A 16,296-nucleotide genomic window follows, 5' to 3' on the forward strand; every position below is an offset into this window, starting at 1 on the left:
AAGCCACTTTGTCGCCAGAATCCTCTGAGTGACCCTACATAGATTAGGGTCCACATACCACATGATTTCATAGCCTTCTGTATTATTTCATGTACCTTACTCTTCCAGTAACTATTCAAAACTGGTCTTGCCCGATGTACTGTTACAGGAATGCATCACCAGACTTCATTTAAAATCTTCCCCTCACAGCTTCAGGCAGTTGGCCACTCATTTCTGTCACCTGTCAAACGCATTCTCCAATGAACCCTGTCCCATGGTATGTTTCGGCCTCACTGAGCTAGACTCCTTAGGGTTCTTTCTTTGCGGAGGAGAGACAACAGTTAGTTTTTGTCTAACTTTCGAACATGGTGATAACCCCAGTCTCTCTGGGTTGCACATGCGGTGGTCTGCAGGTGGAAACTTAAAAACAAGTGTTGGATGCCACGGGACTACTAGCGTCTGCTTGTCGATTTGCTAATTGTAACCCTCTCTTCACCCTCTTTTTGTCTTCCAAACTGCAGGGCCTTAAAGCTGCTGACAATGATCCCACAGCCCCGCCATATGACTCCCTCTTAGTGTTTGACTATGAAGGCAGTGGTTCCACGGCCGGGTCCTTGAGCTCCCTTAACTCCTCCAGTAGTGGAGGCGACCAAGACTATGACTACCTGAACGACTGGGGGCCCCGCTTCAAGAAACTCGCCGACATGTACGGTGGAGGTGATGACTGAACTTCAGGGTGAACTTCGCTTTCGGACAAGTACAAACAATTTCAACTGATATTCCCAAAAAAGCATTCAGAAGCTAGGCTTGAACTTTGTAGTCTACTAGCACAGTGCTTGCTGGAGGCTTTGGCAGAGGCTGTAAACCGGTTTGGGCTCAGAGGGAATATCAGTGATCCAATACTGTTTGGAAAGACACTGAGCTCAGTTACACTTGAATTTTACAGTACAGAAGCACTGGGATTTTATGTGCCTTTTTGTACCTTTTTCAGATTGGAATTAGTTTTATGTTTAAGGCTTTAATGGTACTGATTTCTGAACCGATAAGTAAAAGACAAAATATTTTGTGGTGGGAGCAGTAAGTTAAACCATGATATGCTTCGACACGCTTTTGTTACAATGCATTTGCTTTTATTAAAAATACGGAATTAAAGAGACAAAACCACTCATGGAGCAATTTTATTATCTTGGGGGATGAGACCATGAGATTGGAAAATGTACATGACTTCTAGATTTAGACTTTAGTTTGTTTTTTTGTTTTTTTCCACTAAAATCTTAAAACTTATGCAGCTGGTTGCAAATAAAGGGAGTTTTCATATCACCAATTTGTAGCAAAATTGAATTTTTTCATAAACTAGAATGTTAGACACATTTTGGTCTTAATCCATGTACACTTTTTTATTTACTGTATTTTTTCCACTTCACTGTAAAAATGGTATGTGTACATAATGTTTTATTGGCATAGTCTATGGAGAAGTGCAGAAACTTCAGAACACATGTATGTATTATTTGGACTGGATTCAGGTTTTTTGCATGTTTATATCTTTCGTTATGGATAAAGTATTTACAAAACAAAGTGACATTTGATTCAGTTGTTGAGCTGTAGTTAGAATACTCAATTTTTAATTTTTTTAATTTTTTTTATTTTTTATTTTCATTTTTGTTTGGGGAGGGAGAAAAGTTCTTAGCACAAATGTTTTACATAATTTGTACCAAAAAAAAAAAAAAAGGAAAGATAAGAAATGAAAGGGGTGGCCTGACACTGGTGGCACTACTAAAGTGTGTTTTTTAAAAAAAATGAAAAAAAAAAAGCTTTTAAACTGGAGAGACTTCTGACAACAGCTTTGCCTCTGTATTGTGTACCAGAATATAAATGATACACCTCTGACCCCAGCGTTCTGAATAAAATGCTAATTTTGGATCTGGTGACTGGTTTGAACTTTTTCTTTTCTACTTGAGCTGCTTTGAATGTTGCAAAGATCCAGGTCCTGGGGTTGCGTTGAGAACCGTAGTACAAAAGCGTGTATTAGTTCTTGCACTGTTCACCACTGAAACCCTTAGCGTGGCAGCCGTGTCCAGTGGGCAGCAGAGAGAACCACTGTGGATCTTCTCATCATAGAAGAAAAACATCGAGTGACACAAGAATAGACTACACTGAAGGTGGTATACAAATCACATCCTTAAGTTCAGTGAACTTTGTGTCATTCTTAACATCCTTTATGCCCTTCTGCTCGTGCTTGTGGTTACAACTGACTCCAACGGGCCTTTCCCACTAGAGCACCGATATAAAGAAAAGCTCACTAAAAAGGGATAGAGCTGGCCCTGGAAACTGCAGCGGATGCCAGGAATTCCCAGGCAATCTGTTGAAGCCATTGTTTGATGTACCTAGTGAAATACACTTTGGTTTGACTTCTATTCATTGACTGGACCTTTTTTTTTTTTCCCCCAGCTTTATTAAAGAGGTATAACTGACAAAATTTTGTATATTTGAAGTGTACAATGTGATGACTTGATATACGTATACATTGTGAAATGATTTCCACAATCATGTTATTTAATGAATCTATCACCTCACATAGTTACCCTTTTTGTGTATGTGTGGTGAGAATACTTAAGATCTACTCTCTTAACAAATTTCAAGCATATAGTACAGTAGTAGCCTGATGCAGTCACAGAGGACAGAAAAGCGAAACCACCTTACTCAATTTTGTAAAACTGTTCAGTGTCATACTGTGATTCATAAATGGATTTTAAGAGACTTGAAAAAATGCCCACTCTATTTTCTTGTATCCCTCATGATCGTTATCTCACTACATATGCTTATGTTGTACACTTTGAAAAAAACTTACACAATATACCTCCTCTAATTAACTCCATGTGGTTTTTTGCTTAACTTAAAGATAATTTTATATTAGACAGTGAAATTTACTTTTCTATTGATTCACTCTGTAAGCAATATTTTCTTGTTACTTTTCTAATCATTAAATGCCAGACCTTGCCTCTGGGAATTTTCATAATGAAACTTACTAAATTTGCTAATTGGAATAGTCTTTTTTTTTTTTAATGGATTTTTAGACTGCGCCTTTGTGCTGCTGTACATCCAAATGAAAACAACTATCTTCTTAAATTCAAATGTTGCAACATTTAAAATTCGCAGCACTCAGGTAAACAAACATAATTACATTCTTTTTTTAAATTTTATTTATTTTTGGCTGTGTTGGGTCTTCGTTAATGCGCTCGGGCTTTCTCTAGTTGCAGTGAGCGGGGACTACTCTTTGTGCGGTGAGCGGGCTTCTCATTGCAGTGGCTTCTCGTTGCGGAGCATGGGCTCTAGGCATGCGGGCTTCAGTAAGACACAGGCATAACATTCTTCTATTGCCCTTTGCTTTACTGCGCTTTGCAGATACTGCATTTTTTTACAAAATGAAGGTTTGTGGCAACCCTGCGTGGAGCACATCTATCATGCCATTTTTACAACAGCATTTGCATAACTGCTTGTTTCTGTGTCACATTTTGGTAATTCTTGCAATATTATAAACCCTCCACCAGCAAAAAAGATTATTACTCACTGAAGCCTCAGATGATGGTTAGCATTTTTTTTAGCAATAAAGTATTTTTTAATTAAGGTTAAGTGCATTTTTTTAGACATAATGCTGATGCCTACTTAGTAGACTACAGTATGGTATAAACATAACTTTTATATGCACCAGGAAACCAGAAAAAATTTGTGTGACTCTATAGCAATATTCACTTTATTGTAGTGGTCTGTAACCGAACCCTCATATCTCTGAGGTATGCTTGTGTATATATATATGTATACACACACACACACACACACACATATATATATACATACACATATAAATTTTAAGCACTAATAATAAGCATTTTATATATACACAATCAGTAAATGTAAACATAGTATTTTTCAAAACTTCCCTTTTTTGCAGGAGTAATTCATGACTATATTTCCTTTGTGAAAATACTTTTTCAAATTAAAAAAAAACAGGAAACAGAAAGTAGAAGCCCCCTGCCCTGATACAGGAGGAACATCTGTTTAGCTATTTAATACGTAATTTCTAGTCTTTTCCAAAAAAGCATTTTTACACATACATTTCCATAAAGATTTTATTTTGTTTTGTTTTCATGAAAGTGGGATTGTACATTATGTATTTTCTGTAATTTGTCTTTTTCACTAGGAATGAATCTTGGAAATTTTACTATATTAGTGTACATATCTACTTCATTCTTTTTAATTGCTACATCTAGTATACCTTAATATGCACATGGAGTTTAACACTTTCCCAAGTCAGCGGTCCCCAACCTTTTTGGCACCAGGGACCAGTTTCATGGGAGACAATTTTTCCACGAATGGGGTAGAGGATGGTTTCGGGATGATTCAAGTGCGTTACATTTATTGTGCACTTTATTTCTATTATTATTACATTGTAATATATAATGAAATAATTATACAACTCACCATAATGCAGAATCGGTTTGAGCTCTGAGCTTGTTTTCACTTGCCACTCACTGATAGGCTTTTGATGAGCCTGCAAGCAATTGATTTATTATGGTCTCTGTGCAGTCAAACCTCTGCTAATGATAATCTATATTGGCAGCCACTCCCCAGCGCTAGCGTCACCGCCTCAGCTGCACCTCAGATCATCAGGCATTAGATTCTCATAAGGAGCACACAACCTAGATCCCTAGCATGCGCAGTTCACTAGGGTTCGCGCTCCTATGAGAATCTAATGCCGGTGGAACTCACATGGTAATGCGAGCCATGGGGATCATCTGTAAATACAGATGAAGATTCACTTGCTCACCCGGCGCTCACCTTCTGCTGTGTGGCCCGGTTCCTAACAGGCCATGGACCGGTACCAGTCCTCGGCCCAAGGGTTGGGGACCCCCGTCCTAAGTAATTGGTTGTTTCCAACTTTTTCACTCCTACAAACAATGCTGCAATCAGTTAACATCCTTCTGCCTGTCTCTTTGCATGTTAGATGCTTGGAGGTGGAATTGCTAGATTAAAGAATGTGAAGAGTAGTTAATTAAATATGGCTAAAATTATAAGTGTTTTAATGTTACTTCAAAGTGCCTTTTAGCTAAAAGATGATGAGGCTTTCTAAAAGCCAGCAACTTCCTTCTTTGGCAAAAGGATTTTATGCTGCTCAAAATAGTAACCACAAAATGTAAGACAATCTAGCCAAGGCCTTTTTCTTTTTTCTTTGGAAGGTAGCCTTTGAGTCAGGCCACAGTGCTCGTTTCAAATACTCTGTAAAATGACTATAACCATGTAATGTAATAAAACCTTGAAGACTATATTTATGAACGTGGTTTATGGACCCCATCCAGAAACATGTTTTTCTAGGTCGTTTCTGGTGATTTGGATCACTTCTGCAACATTGCCAATAAAAAAACTTGCATACAAAGTGCTAGAATCTCTGTGAAGTGAGTTATTTTCCATGACAAAAATGTGTACATTTTAAATTTTAATGAGACATGACCAATTGCCCTAATAAATGCTACACCAATTGACACTCCCGACAACACTGTATATAAAAATCTATAGATCCTCATCTTCAACAATCTGGGACATTACACGTGTTTAAAAGTTTTGCCAATATGATACACAACATAAGATAACCTCATGCTAATTATGACTTTCCTGATTACTAATGAGATGGGTTGGTGATTTTTTTCTTACGTTTATTAGCCATTTGTGTCTCTTTGAATTGTTTATTTTTATTTCCCTATTGAATTACTTGGCTTTTTCCAATTGATTAGTAAGAACTTGTTACCTGCATTTTTTTTCCCCGTCTTTTGCTAGTCTTGTAAATTTGTCTATGGTGTTTTACTGACAAACATTTGATTTATGTGGTTTACTCTGTCAGTATTTTCAACCATAGATTTTTGAGAGGGTCTTCTCACTTCCAAATTATAAAATTATTATCCTATGTTTTCTGTTTTTTATGGTTTTGCACTTATTTAGCTCTTTAATTTACCTGATAATTATTTTGTATGAGGTAGAAATCTAACTTTTAAAAACCTCTCTAGGTGCTTCCCTGGTGGCGCAGTGGTTAAGAATCCGCCTGCCAATGCAGGGGACATGGGTTCGAGTCCTGGTCCGCGAAGATCCCACATGCTGCGGAGCAACTAAGCCCCGTGCGCCACAACTACTGAGCCTGCGCTCTAGAGCCCGGACTCCGCAACAAGCGAAGCCACCATAATGAGAAGCCCGCACAACACAACAAAGAGTAGCCCCCGCTCACCGCAACTAGAGAAAGCCTGAGCGCATTAATGAAGACCCAACGCAGCCAAAAATAAATAAGTAAATAAATAACTTTCTAGATAACATGGTCTGTTTTCCAAACACCATCTGTTAACCCAATCATAACCCACCTTTATCATATACACAATTCCCATAGAAGTGTATGATTATTTCTAGACCGTTTATTCTGATCATTTACTTAATCCCTGCACATCACTAGATCTTTATACTAGAATATCATTTCTGACAAGCCAGTCTGCACAGTTCTTTCTTCTAATCAAAATTTTCTATATTCTTAATCTTTCTTTTGTACATTAATTTTAGAAACTTTTTGTCAAGTTCCATAACAGATTTTCTTGGAAATTTTATAGAGCTGTGAGGAGTTCATAGCTTCATCTATTCTCCCATCCAATACTATCATCTCTCTCGCTTTTCCGATCATATATCGAGTTTTACTAAACATTTCATTTTATTACACTGTTTTATAATTTTTGCTTCATTAGTGCGATCCACTTTTGCAGCATTTTTTTCAAATGATTCTTTTACTGCTGTATTGGAAATGTATCCACCTTTATTTATTTTTCTTGTTTCTAACTGTCATTTTACTCTTGTGTTATTTCGAATAGCTTTTTAGTGATTCTCTTGGATTTTTCTGATAGATAATCATTATTGCATACAATGAGGTTTTTTCCTTATTCCAAAATCAATACTAAGTTTATTTCCTGTATAGTTAGTAGTAATGTCAATCATAGCTTTTATTGTTTCTATCTATAGGACAGTTTTGTATATTTCATCGTTATGTATAACATTTATTATAGGTATAGGTATATTTCATGGTATAGCTAGCTTACTTTGAGATTTTATGAGTGTACATGTTGAATTTTATAAAATGCATTTCCTTCATCCACAGAGATACTAAAATATTAATCCATTAATATAGTGAAATATGCCATTAGGTTTTCTAATATTGAATCAAACTTTTTTGGAATAAACCCTACTTGGTCATAATGTTATTCTTTTAACGGACTGACGTATTTGATTTGTTGCCATTTTACTTAGGACTTTTAAATTACATGTAATTTTTTGTACTTTTATGTTTTTCCACTATTCTTGCTCAATGTTAATCCTAGATTTATTCTGGCCTCAATAAAGAATTAGGAAGACTGCCATTTTTTCTGTGCTCTGACATAATTTATATAAACTGGGATTATCTATTCATAAAAATTTGTTAGAATTCTACAATTTTACCATTGCGGGGATAGGCTTTTCCCAGTAGAAATTGGTGTATTAGACATTATGGTTCTTTTTGACCAATTTTCACAATTTACATCTTCCTGAAAAAGTGTCTAACATTTTAAAAATTTATTGATAGAAAGTTCCATATAGGATTTTAAAAATCTGTTTCATATCTGAAGTTATGTATCTTTTTTCTGTCTATTACTTTTTTTTCCTTTTTCCTTCAGCAGAGTAGTTTAAAGTGTCTATTTTTCTGTTCAAATAGCTAGGTTTTTGATTTATTGATATAGAATATTTATTTACTTGATTACAGGGTACACATTTTTCTAAACCTGTTTCTTTTATTCTTCAAATATCTAATGTTTTACTTACTTTTGACTTATCATTTTCTGTAGCATTTTGGATTTCTGTATGTCAGGCCATATTGATGTGTGCTTAAAACTGTTCTATCCTCTAGTTTGGATTTTAGCTTTTATCAGTGGGAAACATCTTGCTTGACAACTTTTAGTGCTTTTGGCCCTAAATTCCATTTTGTCTGTCCTTCATGTAGCCATACCTGTCTTCCTTTTTCTATTGGTTTTGTTTTAACATTTGCCTGATATAGCTTGGTCCATCTCTTTATTGTTAAGGATTTTTGAATAATTTTGCCTTTTATATCCTTGCAACCAACATACAAATTTAAATTTGTTTTACTGCCATTTTCAAACAGGCACTATAAAAGAAGATGGGTCAAAACATCAGTCTTGATAATGATTTGGTTTTTACAATTCACCATCTCTGCAACCAGTAACCTCCAATCATGTATTTTTAGAGGTGACCTCAGTTAACTGGGCATATGAGGTGACACTCCCACTAATAGTTCACACTGCTCTTCATGGTATCTCCAGACCAATGGCATGTGAACTGATTGACCCCTATGGTATGAAAACAGCAAAGGCATCAAAAAAACAGGTCTCTTTCCACTCTCATTTTTACCTTGCAGCTTTACAGTTGTTTATTTAAATATTTTTTCCTCATTGGGAGGGGAAAATGTATCATTTTCGCATTCAAAGGAAAAACTGGAAGACCTAAAGAAAGCCATACTACCCTGAACTGTCACTTTTTTTAACTCATAGGAGATGCTAGTGAGATGATACAAATATAAAATACCTGACAGGTGTATTACTACCATGTGTTCAACAACAAACAAAAACCCTTCTTGGAAAATATCAGTTGATTAACCCCCTTTAAGAAGGCATTTGGGGGACTTCCCTGGTGGTCCAGTGGTTAAGAATCAGCCTTCCAGTACGGGGGACACGGGTTCGAGCCCTGGTCGGGGAACTAAGATCCCACATGCCTGGGGCAACTAAGCCCTCACGCCACAACTACAGAGCCCATGCGCTCTGGAGCCCAGTGCCACAACTAGAGAGAAGCCTGCACGCCACAATGAAAGATCCCGCCTGTTGCAGCTAAGACCTGATGCAGCCAAAAATAAATAAATAAATAAATAAATAAATAAATATTTTTTTAAAAAAAGAAGGCATTTGGAGGAGGAAACAACAAAACTCTCTTTTTCTTGAGGCAGCAAATTCAGTCTTACTATAGATACTACTTTTTGATTGATTGTGAGCATTTCTATAAGGTTGGTAATGAAAGTTCATATATCACCATTTTTCTCTGTTTGTTAGCCAGTCTAATTAAGAGTTCAGTGGGTGGAAATTAGCAGCTAAAATAAGTTTGTGGGAGACTATCTATAGATTTAAAGTAATTCAGATTCCCTTAATTTCTCTTACAACAAATGATTGTGCTGACTATAGGTGCAACTTGAAAGTGTGAGAATATATTTATTCTTTTGTTTTAACAAAATATATGTCCATGTAAGGATTGTGATACTGATGATTTTAAGTGCCTACTCATAGATGGAGAATGGGCTGGGGTGGAGTGGGTCTCTTGACTAGAAATGCTTTTATGAATCAGAAACATGATGGTGGGCTGATATTTTTGAGGTATTCTATTACTCTAAATCAATATATATATTTAATATATTGGATTCATTTATTGAATTTTTAAAGTTTCAACATGTTGACCTCAAGGATAATTCTTAAAAGTATTTATTTGTTCAGGAATGCATGATGAACTTAATTACTGCATGGATACCAGTCAGCTGCTACAGTAATTTGTTTTTTGATCTTTTTCTGCAGCTAATGTACTTTGAGTAAGAAGCTTCAAGTTTTACAATGGTACCTTTATCTTGTATGTTAATACATATATATCAGCGACAGTTTATTTTTTCAGTTTCTACTTTGTGGGAAATACAGTTTGTACAGTACAATTTTAGAGTTTGCTGCTTTTTTCTAATAGGGCTTTTGATTGTGTGTGGTAAAAACATTTATCGTGGTAACATCCAAGTCAGAAGAGAAATATGACTGGTTTGTATGAAAATATTTTCTAATTTAGTTTATTTTAATTTTAAATGGCTTCTGTATTTGGAGGGCTACTTGAGACCGTATTTTAATAACATTTTTCTTGTTTCATGAGATTATTTTTTACCTTCCTGTTTTAACTCCCTTTTGATCATTAGTATCAATAAAGGCATCAACAACCACAGGCTGAAAGAAACTTCTTCCTTTGCCCCAGGGTTTTTTCACCTTCTGTACTTACTTAGTTCATATCACTGCACTAGGATCTCTACGACCTTCAGAGTAAGTCAAACTGAATCAATGCCCTATCTTCCCAGTCCCCCTATGAACATTGTAAATTGAAGTTGACTCTTGTGTTTGGAGAAAATATGGCCTCATAGACTCTATTGAACTAAACCTGTTGCTCACATATACCCCAAAACACATACACACTCAACTACATGGAAAAATTTTCACCATACTGAGTTCTTTTTATGTGCAAAGATACTGATTTAGTCACTCGGCATATTGGCTCCTTTAATCCTTACAGTAATTACCTACTTCATCACTTCTAATAGACATCATTTTTTTCCCCCACAATGTAATAATTCTAAGATCAGAAAGCATCATACAGTTACTGAGTGAATCCCAGCCTGGTGGTGCAGCACTACAGTTGTGTTATCAAACTCAGGTTCAGCCGCTCATCGCTCAAGAATCCAATACTGAGAGACAGGTGTTGGGTAAAAGAAACAACAGCTTTATTGAGGAAGCTGGCAATCATGGGGAAAAGGTAGACTCATGTCCCAAAGAACCAACTCCCCACTCCCTAAGTTTGCTTGGCTATTTTATAGGGAAAAGAAGAACGGACTACGGGCTGGGTAGGGGACAGTCTTCTATTTTCAGAGATGATTGTCTCCATTGTGCAATTCCAAGTAGCCGCCATGTCTCGCTTGTGGTTGGAACATTATCTGAGCCATAAATCTCTGGTCAGCTAGTCCTCTTGGTTCCAACCGGTCTGAGGTCTACATGCTTGTGGGCAGCATACAGTTAACTTCTTCCACCTGCTGGGGGATTCAGTACATGCAAAACAGCTCAAAGGACATGGCTCAGAATGTTATGTATAGCCCTTGAAGAGGAGCCATTGTTTAATGGCTAAACTATTATGATTTTGTCTTGCGTGACGATTTTCCTTTGTTTCTGCATTTTCTCATATCTCTGATTAAATTTATTCTTTGGAGCTTGGGGAAGGCCTAAGAGGCTAGAGGTTTTTTTTTTTTTTTTTTTGCAAACAAGGCAGGCAGAGGACATGAGAGGCTGGCAGGGCGGCGGGGAGGTGGCTGTCCAGAGGAGGCCCCATGGCATCCTATTCTGTTAAAGTTGTGTGAAAACTCCCCAGTGACGCCTTTTGATAACAACAATAAAGCACTAGCACCAGAATGGCTTGGAGTCTATGATATACGTATTAAGGTATATAAGGTCGCTTTTATTTTTCCCAGTTTCTTTAGATGGAGAAGCCAGAGCAGAAGTTACACGGCTTGTCCACTAACACTCAGCTAGTAAGTGGCAGAGCCAAGATTTAAGGCCAACCGTCTGGCTCCTGAGCTGACACTATCTCTATCACTCAGTGGCAGCAGGCACTGAGTGAAAAAACACACGGCTGAGTGAACAAAGGAAAAAGCAGCTCTATTGCACACTATCCTTTATGTTAGGGGCACTATATAGGATTGCCATTGGGGATGTCAAGACAGTCGAATATCTTTAATTTACATACCTCAGTTAAACTTTTAAGTTAGTTCAACCTAAATTTTAAAAATAAATCATATATTTTACAAGGAAACATACATATACTATGACACACTGAGAACATTAGTGAGGAGGTATATGGGAGGGAGGGGAGTCAGAGACCCCAAGATGAGAGGGGAATTTTTAAATTTCCTCATTCCTTATACTCACTAAGTCATTTTCTCGGACTGTTTATACCAAGACTGGTACAGTCCTAGCATTCTTACTCATCAATCCCTTCCCCAATCCTAGGCAGACAGCACTGCACCCTGTTGACCCAAGACCTGGAAAACTGCTCCAAGCATCCTTCCTCTCCCAGCCTCTATCAACAGTCTCTCTCAGTCATTCATACGAGACCCGCCTGTCATCTCTAGCCCAAACGTTTCATTTTCTGGTGTAAGCTGAACAATTTTGGAAATCAAAGTAACGTTTCCAAGGCTCTGGGGGAACATTCAGTCTGCTAGCAGAAACTCATTTTCTTCTCAGCTAAGAAAGATGAATCTTTTATTCTGTTCCTTTACCCAACATACCCGGTTTGTTTTTCCAATATACTAACTTCTGGCCTGCCAGAACACTGCAACAACCTCAAGTGCCTTGAGGAGAAACTAAACTTTCTCAGAAGGCACAGGCGGCTGTGATTCTCCCTGCGTTCGGATCCTGCTTCTGCCCATTAATTGCTTCATATCTTCTGATAATTTGCTTGGTCTCTCAGTGTCCTTGTCTGTAAAATAGGGGTACATCACAGGGCTGTTGGGAGGACAGTGCCTGTGACCTTGATCATAGTAATCACTACATAGAAGTTAGCTATTGTTATCTACTGTCATTAAGACAGTCATCTTTATCTACCTATCCATATGTCCTTTTATAATTTACAAGAGAAGAAAATGCTTTCACTTTCAAAAAGCTTTCTCACTTTAACTTTCAATGTTATCTCTTATTTTTCCAAAGATTATTAACCAGGTTCAGTTGGAACTTTCATAAGAACTTTAAGATTCTATAATACATATTCTTTCACCCTTTCAATGTGTACACCTACCTTGATAAAAGACTTTATTTTACCTCTTTAAGTTGAAGAAAATCTCAGTTTTCTGCAGTCTATTTTTAAAACTCTGTTATCTTTATTAAAAGCAGCATTGAATATATTTTATATAATGTATTTGGCCCTAATAGTCAAGTTTATTGAAGCAAAATGATCCATGATTCCAGGTCCCAATGACCAGACTGCTTCAACACCTATCAACTCTGTTACCTTAATCACCAAGATTAAGAACATCCAAGTACATCCAGGAAACTTGGAACTACAGAAATTCTAAAAACTGAATAAGTTGACTGGAAATGATAGATCCTAAAGAGATCAAACTTTATTACTTTGGAAATTTTCTTTGTGGACTTCGGCATAAAAAATTCAGACTTAATAACTGAGCTATGTGAGCAGAATCATCTATTTTAGCTTGGCTCACCTAATTCTAAATCCACTTTCTAATATTTTCCTTCTTAATAGTACCATTCCTCTTAAGCCCTTTGACTGCATGTATAGGAATCTTTCAAAAATTAGGTCATCATGCAACATTAAACCTTAATAACTGGATGTATAGGGCATAGCAGCAAATACAATAAATTGCTTTTTGTTAACCATGATTACATTCTGTACAAGAACTTCATGCCAGTATTACCCAGTTTATTAAATTATTCGGCACAACTGGAGAATGTCAAATGAGATAATTGATGTGAAGATATGTTATAAACTGTAAAGGGCAGTATAAATGTTAGGTCTCAAATATTAAATTCATGACTTGGAAAATTGAACAGCATATGTATCTTCAGAAAGACACTACATAGATTGAAGCCTCAAATATGTGTCTCCCTTATGTATTAAAAGCTAGTACCTAGCTATCCCAGAAATTACTGATGTCACAACCCAGAGAGGACAGAGATAGAGCTATTAGTTTGTTCTTTTGTTTCAGCATTCATTTACTTGATAATTTTTATTTTTCTTAAATAATTTATTGTAACTATGGACTTCTTAATGGTGGGATAAAATAAGTAAATAGTGTGACAAAATAATCCCTTGTCCTTTGATGCATGGTGTCTTCTACTATTTTTGCATGTTAAGTTGATTCTTCTATTGTCAAATCATAATTCTAACATGACTACACTAGTTCTCTAGGAAAGATGCAATGCGTAAATAAATCACGGAGATCTTGAAGAATGAAGGTACCATAACCTGAGCCAAGGACACTGAAGTCGCTCATGGGTCTCAGGGTTGAAAAAGCATGGCTCCTCAGATGAACATTAAGTAAAACTATTCCCCAAATCAAACACAAGAACGCCAAAGAGATAGCAAGGGTTCCTTCAATAAGGAAGTACAGCCAGGAAGGTAGAGAGACTTGAAGTGGCAGAGTTATTGGCCAGTGGTTCCTGAACTTAGCTACACACTAGAATGCTGGCAATATTTTAAAAATACTAATGCCTGGCTCCCATCCCAAAATACCCAAGGCCACACTCTGAGCAAATGAACCTACCATGTGAAATCACGCAAGCGAAGAACCAGTCCAGGTTTGCCTAAAAGTATTGTATAGGTCCCTTCTGACTTGAGAGATTTGGTAACTACTTAGAGGAACACTTAATTAAGAACATGTCCCGGGATGAGTTCCGAAGGAAGCAGATTCTGAGATGATTGGCATGCAGGAAGTTTATCAGGGAGGGTTCTGGTGATCGACGTTTGTGGAAAAGAAGTGAAAGAAACCAGATTAGGAAGAAGGAGATGATGGGCAGCCATGCTGTCTCAAGGAAGACCTCAGCTGACGTGTCAGGCTGTTATAAACCTGCAGTGGTCCTTCAGAGTTGTTCTAAATTGAGGCAAGGACATTGCATCTCTACAGCCCCACGTAGACCAATCACTGGATGCATGGCGCCCTAGGAGGGTTTTTGACCTAGATAACTGGGAACTCTCCGGTAGAGGCAATCTTGAAAGAAGACTGCCAGTAGGACCGTCTGTCAGCAGCTTTCTCAGCTACTGGGGAACTACATTCTCCAATTCTCAAGAAAGTTCTGGGAGGCACACCATAATGAATGCTTATTAACTTTTTTAAACTTTAGTACCTAGCCATTTTATTACAGGGTCTAGTAAACACAAAATTAAACCACCTGGTATACAAATTCCTCTTACAGGAAATAAGGCCATGTGTAGGAACATAACTTCTTGGGGTTGAGACCGAGTATAAAAGAGGTGAATAAAGAATATCATATTTGGCTCTTTCGGTCTCTTTGGTCTCGGCGGCAGAAGCGAGATGACGAAGGGACCATCCTCGTTTGGAAAGCGTCGGAATAAGATGCACACATTGTGCTGCCGCTGTGGCTCTAAGGCCTGCCACCTTCAGAGGTCGACCTGTGGTAAATGCGGCTACCCTGCCAAGTGGGAGAGGAAGTATAACTGGAGTACTAAAGCTGAAAGACGAAATACCACCCGGACTGGTCCAATGAGGCACCTAAAAATTGTATGCCGCAGATTCAGGCATGGATTCCGTGAAGGAACAACACCTAAACCCAAGAGGGCAATTGTTGCAGCATTCAGTTCATCTTAAGGATTTCAATTATTAGTCACGCAATAAATGTTCTGGTTTAAAAAAAAAAAAAAAAAGAATATCATATTTGAAATCCAGAGGAATGAGGGTGGTGGTGTAGGGTGGAAGTAGGAAAAGCATAAGGGTAAAGATGAGAGAATAGGTATGATTAAATAGCATTAGGGAAAAGATTAATGTGAGGGATGTTTGATATTCAACTTCAGTTTTTTAGCACTGTAATGTATAAGCCACCCCCTCTATTTCCACTATAAAAGACATGCAGGAGGGTTTGGGGGTTTTGCTTTGTTGTTTGTCATATTGTGTGTTTCCGGTGTTTTGTGGAAATCAATTAAAGATACAGCAGAAATGTTGTTACGGGGGCGGGGGGGGGGATTGACAGATTGAAATAGAAGTAATGGAGCTCTTAAGGACACCGAAACCCCAGGAGACATCTAAAATTGCAGCTATTTTTATTACTTCCGGGGTTTGCCCACAGCAATTAGCTCATACATGCAAGGGCTTCACGTGCTTGCTTTGGTGCCTGCAAGGAAGAAACTGTAGGGAAACTCACTAGGCCCTAATGTACAGCCAAATCGAAGGAGAGGAAGTCCAAGAAATAAAGGTGATGGGAAATGCAGGATGCATTCCCAAATATACACAGAAAGAAAAGTCATCGGATCCAGAAGGCCCACAAACATTCTCCTGACAACTAGAGATAGTTCTTTGTGTAAACCTCTAAGGGTGTAGTTCTATAATTTAAAGGAGTTCCTTCTATCCAGATTGTAAATATCATGCCCCCTGAATTTTTAAATTCCTTGTTAAAAATGTTTTTGCTTTCCTTCAAATATCCTAATTTAGCTGGTAAAATTTGCATGTACCTACATGTTAGTAGACCAGTTGATTTGTGTGCATGCCTTAAATTCTATTAGACTATACATACAGAGGTTTAGATATGGCATTGCACTGTACTGTTCAATGCTGCTTAAAGAACTAATTTTTTAAAAGTGTCCTAGAGGTTTGGTTCCTCAAGATGAAGAAAATATTCAGAAAGTAATAAAGTACAGTTTGTTAAAGAAGTATAGCAGATA

At 37.3% G+C, this 16,296-nt stretch overlaps 2 protein-coding genes across 2 annotated transcripts in view; both read left to right on the plus strand.

Annotated features, from left to right (window-relative positions):
* Positions 1 to 1,904, plus strand: part of CDH2 (cadherin 2) — a 213,711-nt gene extending 211,807 nt beyond the window's left edge. The window contains exon 16 of the mRNA XM_057527082.1: positions 501 to 1,904. Within this exon, the coding sequence (XP_057383065.1) occupies positions 501 to 707 (207 nt within the window). The 3' untranslated portion in view covers positions 708 to 1,904. The remainder of the gene's footprint in view (positions 1 to 500) is intronic.
* Positions 1,905 to 14,935: 13,031 nt separating this feature from the next.
* On the plus strand, positions 14,936 to 15,266 carry LOC103017360 (60S ribosomal protein L37-like). Its single transcript, XM_057527159.1, has one exon. It carries the CDS (start codon positions 14,936 to 14,938, stop codon positions 15,227 to 15,229), a length of 294 nt encoding a protein of 97 aa, XP_057383142.1. The 3' UTR covers positions 15,230 to 15,266.
* Positions 15,267 to 16,296: the final 1,030 nt, after the last annotated feature.

The sequence above is a fragment of the Balaenoptera acutorostrata genome, chromosome 13 (genome assembly GCF_949987535.1).
Source record: "Balaenoptera acutorostrata chromosome 13, mBalAcu1.1, whole genome shotgun sequence".
In the NCBI taxonomy this organism is placed as follows: domain Eukaryota; kingdom Metazoa; phylum Chordata; class Mammalia; order Artiodactyla; family Balaenopteridae; genus Balaenoptera; species Balaenoptera acutorostrata.

Coding starts and splice junctions, on each gene's coding strand:
- LOC103017360 (XM_057527159.1), top strand. CDS start 14,936: ATGACGAAGGGACCATCCTCGTTTGGAAAGCGTCGGAATAAGATGCAC.